General features: G+C 40.6%; 1 protein-coding gene across 2 annotated transcripts in view; it reads left to right on the forward strand.

Annotated features, from left to right (window-relative positions):
• Positions 1 to 8,261, forward strand: part of RUNX2 (RUNX family transcription factor 2) — a 226,327-nt gene extending 218,066 nt beyond the window's left edge. Inside the window, exons 8-9 of one of the 2 annotated variants that reach the window (XM_032141232.2) lie at positions 2,397 to 2,462; positions 4,002 to 8,261. In XM_032141232.2, coding sequence (XP_031997123.2) covers positions 2,397 to 2,462; positions 4,002 to 4,480 — 545 coding nt within the window. In that variant the 3' untranslated portion in view covers positions 4,481 to 8,261. The remainder of the gene's footprint in view (positions 1 to 2,396; positions 2,463 to 4,001) is intronic. The other variant, XM_032141228.2, reaches the window with a different exon arrangement.
• Positions 8,262 to 10,550: the final 2,289 nt, after the last annotated feature.

Consider the following 10,550-nt stretch of genomic DNA (forward strand, 5'->3'; position numbering starts at 1 on the left):
TCACATATCCTTTGTTAGAAGTCAAAGAGGTCTGTCTAGCTGTGGCTGTGATTTTGTGATATTGAGTAAATGGCTTCCTTTCTCTAGATACCAGCTTTCCTATTTGTCAAACGGGTTAGATTTGCGTTACCTAAGCAGTAAATTAAGAGTTTAGACTTTTCCATCAGAGTTCCTCAACCAGCATAAAGGAGTATTTGAGTACCTTAGGGGATCTCAGAGCATAGCCTAAAGCTTTACAAGTGCAAAATTTTGTTGAAGTCATTTTTTATTTATCTAAAATTTCACATAAATGTTGCATTCTCCTCCACATCATATTCATGTTTATTGTATAGTGTATTATTTTCCCCAAGTTGAGTAAAACCAGCCCATCAGGAAAACGCATGATGATTATCTTGGGCTTCTGGTAATTCCTGGCAGTCCCCTGGGAAGATGTAGGCACATAGCATTTTGAAATTCTTAACACTAAGTGATCTAGTGTTGGCTATAGCACTCTCAACTTCTCCACTGTTCAGCAAAGCCTAATAGCCGAATGTACTTTGTATATGGAGGAGATAACATGGATAACAGCAAAAAGAATGGACTTGTGCAAGCTGTTCCTTGCTATTTTAAAAAGGTCCCCAAACCACCTTTGGCTTTATCTATCCAGTAAGTTGTAGTCATGAGTTTTAAACTGGCTCTTGGGAGCTCTGAGGGTACCAGGCATATCACTGGGGGAGTGGCTGAGCTTTGGTTTTATATTTATAAAATCAGATTGGGGGTTGCACTGCTTTTAGAACTCTAGGCCTTCATAATATGGACTCTTAATACGTCAAATTTATATTTTGCTCACTTTAGTTGATGTAACATCCAGTTCTATATTGGTAAGTTTGTGGCTACAATGTGGTTGGTGACACAAGGATGACTAGTTTAGGATACAATGTCAAAATAGCCCAAGAAGGGGTTCTAAAAGACAACCTGAGTTCATGTACAAAACAGACATTAGAAGCATAGATACAACCTTATTCAATGAAAGAAAATTTAATGATATTATTTGCTTCTGTAACCATTATTATTTAAAAAATTGAAGATTGGGAAGGAGTTTATAGTCTTTCTTTTAAGTTCAGGATTTCTCCCACCACCCTATCATGATTATTTTATAAGTGATCTCATATGGTACTAGAGCACATTGTTACTATGTCTTTTTACAGAACATGTTGCAATATGTTTCAGGAACATTTCTTGGTAACATAAAATGACTAAGCAAATTCCAGAAAATTCTGTAGTTTGTAAGTTGAAAAATCATCCTATAATCCCTTTCAAGTCAACATTAGTGCTCTTTGTCAAGAAAGTTCATTCTCAAGACATTAACACTCAAATGCCTAGAAGTGATTGGTTAAAGTACTGTAAACCTAGAGGAAATTTGTTGCATTGTTTTCTATAAACCATAACCAGAGCTTGTTAATTGAAAAACGAATGTTGTTTTGTGTTAGCTAGCATCTATAAACCAAAAAGGTACAGTGATCCTGGCATGTGATGGGCAATAAAAACATCAGCAAAATGTATCATGTAAATTGAGAGGAAGGAGCGGGGAGGGGTAAATTCAAAACCATATTGGAGTTTACTGCCAGGGCCCCAAGAGTTTTAATGAGGCTTCTGCATCAAAATAAGTGAAACCATACGGAATTGTAACTATTACTACAGTGTATTGTAAGTACAAATACACCTGAGAAGCAGTTTTTACATTAACATCTATCCGTGTGAACTCCATACTTCTTCAGGGGGCACACGTTGGCATTTTAAGTGCGACTTCTTTCTGATACATGCTGTTCACATTATTCTGTTTTTTCTTATATGATCTAAATATTGAACTTAATGCATACGGAAGTGCCCTGCCCATCACTGTTAGTTCTGCCAGCTCAAGGTCACCTGGATGCCCTGCAATGCAGAGGCTGCCTGAGGAACATCTGTGGCCTCCATTTGGCCTCTGTATTGTACGAGGCAGGGCACAAGCACTGGGCGGGGGAGATGTTATGGAGCATCTGCTCCCATTTCTGATTCTGTCATAATCACTGCTTCCACATTTTTAAACTTAAGCTTGTCAGAATTTCACTTTTGGGAGGAATAGGTAGAGGCTAGTTGAGGATGGAAGAATTTATAAAAAGCAGAGAGTGACTGCCTGGGCTATGTCAGTTTTGGTTCTTCATCTTGAAAGTGTTTGCTTCTGGCCTTAGAAGCTGCTCACTAGCTTTTACCCTCTGCTTATGGGCCTGCAGACTCTGGGAAATACTAGTGAGGGATGGGAACCTCTCTGTCTACCCCTCCCCTAAGGCTGTTGCTTCTCCTTCTCTCTTGGAATTCATAGTCATAGAACATTAGAGCTGGAAGGGAACTTAGAGCTCATCCCCCTCATTTTACAGATGATGACACTGCCACCTCTGACTTCTGCCTCTGGCCTTCCACTCTCAGTAAGAAGAGCCAGGCAGGTGAGACTTTTAACAATTGCTGGGCTGGGCAGGGCTGGGCTGGGCTGGGCTGTCTGGTTGTTACTGTCCAATTTGTGAGTTTTGTTAACTATATGTTGCTTTTGAAGAGTCACTTTTTATTACAAATGCACATCATGGCACTTAACCTTTGCATTTTGTGAAGATTATAAGCAGTGTGCATTTTAACAAAAATTAACAACCTTCAATCAGCACCTTTAAAGAAAAGTGTTCAGATTATTCCCTTAATAAACATTTTACTATCCAAGAACAAGGTCTGAATAAAAATGAGGTGAAGAAGTACCCATTCATTAAAGTCCTCAAGAATTGTTTAGTGCTTTCCTTTATAGCTAAAAGCTGTGGGAGAAACAAATATATGAGATCTGAATAATCAAAATATTTTAGAACGGGACAATGTCTTAACAAGAGCACTGGTATTAGAAAAGGGCTTGTCACAATTCTGTCAATTCTAGAAAAATAATAATAAACCCAATCTTTAAAGATTGTAACTACAAGATTCTAGCATTTCAGAAAACTAATTTCCACATGAAATGGTTTATAATGGTGGTTTCATAAGTTAGGCACTGGAAACATCTATTAAGGAGGCCTACTGTTAGGTTTAGAAGTGAAAGGACTTCATGTTTTAGGGGAAAACCATCTTTGCCTTCAGGTTACTGCTTCAAGTTGACCTGAAGCTGGTTCTGTAGGATGTGGTGCTGGGGCCTGGGAGACGGGTGGGGAGTGCCCTCCTCTTAATCTCCCCTAGGCAGTGAGCCTCTCGCAAAAGCTACTGTTAGCACCTGGTCTAAATCAGGTCACAAGTCTCTCATCAAGACTTGAAATCAATGATTCCTAAGATACCAAGCCCCCTTGTGCCTCCTAACTCCCACTTTCAAAGCCGATTGATCTAGTAGCTTATGACCCTCCCTGTCCACCCCCAGAGAAGTTATGAGTTTCTGGTTTGATTTCACTGTTGCTAAGATGAGACCTCTGACAAGATTTTAAATTGTTTTAAGGCATTAAAGGAAATGATAGGAACATGATAGGATATCTTTTTGATGTTCCTTCATTGATGAAGGAGCCTACCAAGAGCAATAACAGTAAGACATTATTTTGGAATTTCTTTATATTGAGTTGAGGAAAATAAACTTGTCTGACTTAGTAAAAATTTCACTTCAAATATCTAAAGTGCAACGAGAAACAAAAAGAGAAAAAAAATCCATGAGGATTTGGTTTTAAAGTCTGGTGAGTGAACCTATGTGATCAGAGTGTTGGGTTGGTTTACACATTGACCTGGCACACATGTGGGTTTTTAAAGCCCTCTGGGATTCTCTGGGGGTGAAGAACTTAAGGATCAATGCTGTTAAGACTGCAAAGTGGGGGAAAAAGACTGTAAAGTGACTGGTGCATTTGAAGGTCTGTCCGTGGCTTGCTGTTCCTTTATGGGAAAGCTAAAGTTTTTTTTTTTTCTTGTAACAATTCTATCATTATTTTAATTGATATTTACAGATTTTTCCCTCCATCTTCTGTTATAATTTTTAGGTGCTTCAGAACTGGGCCCTTTTTCAGACCCCAGGCAGTTCCCAAGCATTTCATCCCTCACTGAGAGCCGCTTCTCCAACCCACGAATGCACTATCCAGCCACCTTTACTTACACCCCGCCAGTCACCTCAGGCATGTCCCTCGGTATGTCCGCCACCACTCACTACCACACCTACCTGCCACCACCCTACCCCGGCTCTTCCCAAAGCCAGAGTGGACCCTTCCAGACCAGCAGCACTCCATATCTCTACTATGGCACTTCGTCAGGATCCTATCAGTTTCCCATGGTGCCGGGGGGAGACCGGTCTCCTTCCAGAATGCTTCCGCCATGCACCACCACCTCGAATGGCAGCACGCTATTAAATCCAAATTTGCCTAACCAGAATGATGGTGTTGACGCTGATGGAAGCCACAGCAGTTCCCCAACTGTTTTGAATTCTAGTGGCAGAATGGATGAATCTGTTTGGCGACCATATTGAAATTCCTCAGCAGTGGCCCAGTGGTATCTGGGGGCCACATCCCACACGTATCAATATATATACATATATAGAGAGAGTGCATATATATGTATATCCAATTAGCTATCTACAAAGTGCCTTTTGTTTAGAAGATTTTTCATTCACTCACTCAGTCATGATCTTGCAGCCATAAGAGGGTAGATATTGAGAAGCAGAAGGCTCAAGAGAGACAATCGCAATCGAGCTTCAGATTGTTTACTATTTAAGATGTACTTTTACAAAGGAACAAAGAAGGGAAAAGGTATTTTTGTTTTTGTTGTTTGGTCTGTTATCATCAGTAACCTGTTCATATGCCAATTCAGAGAGGTGGACTCCAGGTTCAGGAGGGGGAAGAGCAAAGCCACTTCCTCTCTGTGCTTTGAAACCTCACACCCTCACGGTGGCAGCTGCGTATGGACCAGTGCCCTCCGCAGACAGCTTACAAAACCAGTTGAGGTGCACTAAAGGGACATGAGGTAGAATGGATGCTTCCATCACAGTACCATCATTCAGAATAACTCTTCCAATTTCTGCTTTCAGACATGCTGCAGGTCCTCATCTGAACTGTTGGGTTCGTTTTTTTTTTTTTTTTTTCCTGCTCTAAGAAAGTGACTTCAAAAATAACTGATCAGGATAGATTATTTTATTTTACTTTTTAACACTCCTTCTCCCCTTTTCCCACTGAACCAAAAAGAAATCCCATCCCTAAAACCTGCCTTCTCCTTTTATGCAAAACTGAAAATGGCAATACATTATTATAGCCATAATGGTATAGATAGTGTTTGCGTTTGGCTATGTGTTATTTGTTTTCTTTTTTTTTAAATTATGAATATGTGTAAAATCTGAGGTAACTTGCTAACGTGAATGGTCATATAACTTTAAAGATATATTTATAATTATTTAATGACATTTGGACCCTTGAAACATTTCTTAGTGTATTGATATGTTGACTTCGGTCTCTAAAAGTGCTCTTTATTAAATAACAAATTTCTTCAGTGGTCTAGAGCCATATCTGAAATATTGCTAAGCAATTTCAGTTCATCCAGGCACAATGTGATTTTAAAAAATACTTCCATCTCCAAATATTTTAGATATAGATTGTTTTTGTGATGTATGAAGGAAATGTTATGTTTAGTTCTTTCAGATCTTTGAATGCCTCTAACACAGCTTTGCCTTTTAAAGCAGTAATTAGGGATTTAAAAAACAACCTTTAGCCCTTTATCAGCATGAAATGCTGGAATGATGTGGTTTTCTAATTTCTTTGGGGTAATTATGACTCTTGTCATATTAAAAAGACAAGCACAAGTAAATCATTGAACTACAGAAAAATGTTCTGTGGTTTCATAGTTAAGCAAAACTCTAAATCGCCAGGCTTCATAGCGAAGACATAGTCAGCTAAAAGCCACACATGTGGATAGAGGATCAATTATGAGACACCTAGTACAGGAGAGCAAAATTGCACCAGGGATTCTTAACCAACCAGCCTTACCAAACAACACAACAGGGGAACCCCAATCTGCCTTACCCAAGGCCCCCCTGGCAGCTTTCCACAGAATTTGCATTTAGAGGAGCAGGATGACATCACTGTCCTTTGGGAGTAGGTCCTCTGAAAAGGCAGCCAGTTTCCAGCAGGTAGCTGAGCTGAGAGGACATATGGCCCGTGGGGACCTACAGACAGCCTTTGACATTTGTATTTCTTACAATGGAGGGCCAAGGAGGGCAAGGGGGTGTGGAGTTTGGTGTCTACTACTGTGTACGAATTTGAGCCAGAGCCCTTCTGTGGCATGCACTTTGACCACTCCTGGCAGTCACATGGCAGATTTCCAAGTGCAAATCCTTAATCCAAACAAGGATCATCTAATGACACCACCAGGCCAATCCCTGCTCTCCTCCCCGAAAAGTCAGGGTCCCTTCATTGGAATCCTCCACCCACCCAAGCAGAATTTAGCAGAGATTTGCCTTCAACCCCTAATGGCCCCCTTGTTCTCTGGTCCTTCTCAAACCCACCTTTGTAGGCCACCCAGCATTGCAGGACAGCCTGTGGGGCAGCTGGACCTGTGCTTCCTGCCTGGGAGTCTCCCTTGGAATTCATCCTGACTCCTTCTAATAAAAATGGATGGGAAAACAAAACACTTTGCCTTCTAAAGGCCGTATACCAAGTATGCTTAGATAAATAAGCCACTTTTCTATTACTTAAGTAAGATGGAAGTAGTAATTGATACTATTTATTGTTTGTGTGTGGTAGCTTGAAGCACACCACTGTCCATTTATTTGTAAGTGTAAAATATGTGTGTTTGTTTCAGCAGCACTTAAAAAAGCCAGTGTCTGGTTACACATTTCAATTTTAATTAATTGACATAAAAATGCTACCGCCAGTGCCAGCTGCATCCTATTTAATTAAAAAGGTACTATATTTGTACATTATTTTTTAATGTTAAAAGGGCTTTTTTAAGTTTACAGTACACATACCGAGTGACTTTAGGGATGCTTTTGTGTTGAAATGTTACTATAGTGGCTGCAGGCAGCAACCCAGAAACACTTTAGAAGCTTTTTTTCCTTGGGAAAAATTCAAGCACTTCTTCCCTCCACCCTCACTCCAACCACCCCAATGGGGGTAATTCACATTTCTTAGAACAAATTCTGCCCTTTTTTGGTCTAGGGATTAAAATTTTGTTTTTCTTTCTTTCTTTTTTTTTTCACTGAACCCTTAATTTGCACTGGGTCATGTGTTTGATTTGTGATTTCAAGACCAAAGCAAAGTCTTACTACTACTGTGGAACCATGTACTAGTTCCTGGGAATTAAAATAGCGTGGTTCTCTATGTAGCACAAACATTGCTGGAATTGACAGTGTGATCAATGCAGCCACATTTTTATTCATTGCAGTTGTCTCACAAATTTTAACCCGTATCAGAGTTCCAGAACAGGTACCACAGCTTTGGTTTTAGGTTAGTGGAATAACATTCAGCCCAGAACTGAGAAACTCAGCAGATTAACTATCGTTTGCTCTTTAGATGGTCTCACTGCCTCTCCCTTGCCAGGGCCCTTTCAAAATGAGCAGATAAGTCCACACCATTAGGGACCATCTGTGATAAATTCACAAGGGAGGAGATGTGTGTACAGCTTTAAGGATTCCCTCCATTCCGAGGAAAGGGACTGGCCCAGAATCCAGGTTAATACATGGAAACACGAAGCATTAGCAAAAGTAATCATTATACCTATGGTATTTGAAAGAACAATAATAAAAGACACTTCTTCCTAACCTTGAATTTGTTGTCTTTAGAAAACGAATGCATTTAAAAAATATTTTCTATGTGAGAATTTTTTAGATGTGTGTTTACTTCATGTTTACAGATAACTGTTTGCTTTTTAATGCAGTACTTTGAAATATATCAGCCAAAACCATAACTTACAGTAATTTCTTAGGTATTCTGAATAAAATTCCATTTCTTTTGGATATGCTTTACCATTCTTAGGTTTCTGTGGAACAAAAATATTTGTAGCATTTTGTGTAAATACAAGCTTTCATTTTTATTTTTTCCAATTGCTATTGCCCAAGAATTGCTTTCCATGCACATATTGTAAAAATTCCGCTTTGTGCCACAGGTCATGATTGTGGATGAGTTTACTCTTACCTTCAAAGGGACTATTTGTATTGTATGTTGCAACTGTAAATTGAATTATTTGGCATTTTTCTCATGATTGTAATATTAATTTGAAGTTTGAATTTAATTTTCAATAAAATGGCTTTTTTGGTTTTGTTATGTGTGTACCTTGGGTCTTTTCTTGTTCACGGTTTCTCCCTAGTCTGATGTCTACTCCTGCTTACACCTGGGCACTGTTTGGTCTTAGGACTTGCCAGGGCTGGTTAAGAGAAGAGATGCTCTATTACTGGGGAGAAGAAAAAAAATCTTGGTAAACGGTGTCTTCTTGTTTTGTCCTATTCCTAGAGAGGGGTGGGCAAAGAATCTAGCAGTGAACTCACTTCCTTACTAGCTTGTGTCTGAAGGAAGGAGTGCTCACCTCATCCTTGAGTAAGGCCATTTATTCCAACTGGGGGACCTATGAGGGGTATAGATGCAGTCTTGATGGCTTCATGATTCTAATCTCTGAGAACATGAACAGGGCCCCACAAGTGAACCTCTGGCTATCAACAGAAGCTCTCAGGCAGCCCAGACATAGGCTAGTCTGTTTTCCTTTCCACATCTCTTTTGGGTTCTTAAAAATAAAGTCAACCAAAGCCCAAGGATGAGTAAAAATGGACCTTGGCCTGGAGGGCTGTGGCCTCAGAAGAATTCTCCTAGCGAGCGTAACTGTAGTGTGGAGATTTTTTTTTTTTCCCTTGGCCATTGTTTATTTTTGGTAAGTCCCCCCCCCCGCCCCGCCCTTGTGATAAGGTTGAAGGCCTGGGGTAGAAAGGTTGCTTTCTCTGTGTCCTGTGCTTTCTGAATGCTTGGGCTCACCACAATTCTAAAATAGGGACCCAGGAAATTGTGGTGCAGAGAAGGTCAGCCAGTGGCCAAGCTGACCCACATCATAGGGAGAGTTAGAGACCTTGAAGATCTGCTCATTCTTAACCCTTTGGCACTATTTTCTAAGAAATCTTGGAAATAGTTAAATTCCAAGAATAGGAAATGTCCTGAAAGCACTTGGGTGAGCTTAAGCCAGGGAACTTGTCTGCAACTCTGAGGATGTAGATTTATTTATTTAAAAAAAAATTAAACATCTATGTGACTTTAAAGGGCATTCACAAGGGAGGTGGTCACAGTGGCTTTCTTTCTGTCTCCAGTTTTCTCCATCAGGATGGTCTAGGGCAAATCCCTTTACTCCTCTGTGTCTCAGTTTCTTGGTTTATGAAAAGGCATTGGGCTAGATCTTGGCACTATTGACATTTCAGACTGGGTAATTCTTTGCGTGTGTGTGTGTGTGTGTGTGTGTGTGTGTGTGTCAGGGATGCTGTCCTGTGCATTGTAGGATGTTTAGCAGCATTCCTAGCCTCTATCCACTAAATGTAGTAGCACCTCCCTAGTTAGGACAATTAAAAATGTCTCCAGACGTTGCCAAATGGTCCCTGGGTGGCAAGATCACCACCGATTGAGAACCACTGAGCTAGAGGCTTTATTGACAGAACTGATACGAGAACACATTGCTTATTAAATCAGAGTAGCCAGGCAGAGGCTGAGGGACTTCCCAGTGAAGGCTACACATCAACCTTTTCCATCCCTTCACCTGATGGCACCCGAAGATTTGGATGTATTGTGAGGGCTGCTGTTGGCTTTTTCGTCTGCACTTCTTCACTCCTCTCTGCAACATGGGCTGTGCAGCCAGTGAACAGCCCAGCTGTGGGGCTTTGTTAAGCCTGGATTGGTTGGCCATATTTATCATGGCCTGTTTCTCACTGAAACGGCAGGCGGAAGAAGAAAGCAATTTCTGCAGTGTTTTTGACCCCTGATGTCCCCTATCCCCCAAATATTTAATCATCAGGCATTTCTGCAAGAGTGGGTGTTTCCTGTTAACTCAATCCCAGCCGGGACTGGCCCAATAAACACCTCAGGTCTCTGTCACAGAGTTTATTTGGCTGGGAAATGGGTATTGCCATGTAAACAGGAAGGCCCCTGAAGTTATTATCTATAGACGCAGTGGAAGAGCCACATGTTTATATTTATGGGACTTGAAAACAGTATGAAAGGCAAGGGAGGATGTCAGGGAAGCCCTCACTGGCAGTCAGTGAGAGCAGGTCCTACAGCTCTTTATTAGTTAATTTTTCGTTCTCTCTGGAAATGGTTGGTAAACAATAATGACCTAGCCAAGAGCCACTGCAGAAATGGAGGTACTGGCTTGCCTGTACCTAGATTACCAGGTTAGCAATAAACAATGCTATCAGTTGGCCTCTCTGTCCTAACTATTTGAAAATTATTTTAGAGACCAATCCTAGGAAGCAACAATTTGGAGGTATCTAAAAATGATGCTTATGATAACAGTGTCACCATCTCTAAGTTCTTCTGAGGAGGCGGAGGACAACTCAACTGACTGCTCCAGTTGTAGTGAGTGTG

This window comes from Hylobates moloch, unplaced genomic scaffold (assembly GCF_009828535.3).
Source record: "Hylobates moloch isolate HMO894 unplaced genomic scaffold, HMol_V3 SCAFFOLD_20, whole genome shotgun sequence".
NCBI lineage: Eukaryota > Metazoa > Chordata > Mammalia > Primates > Hylobatidae > Hylobates > Hylobates moloch.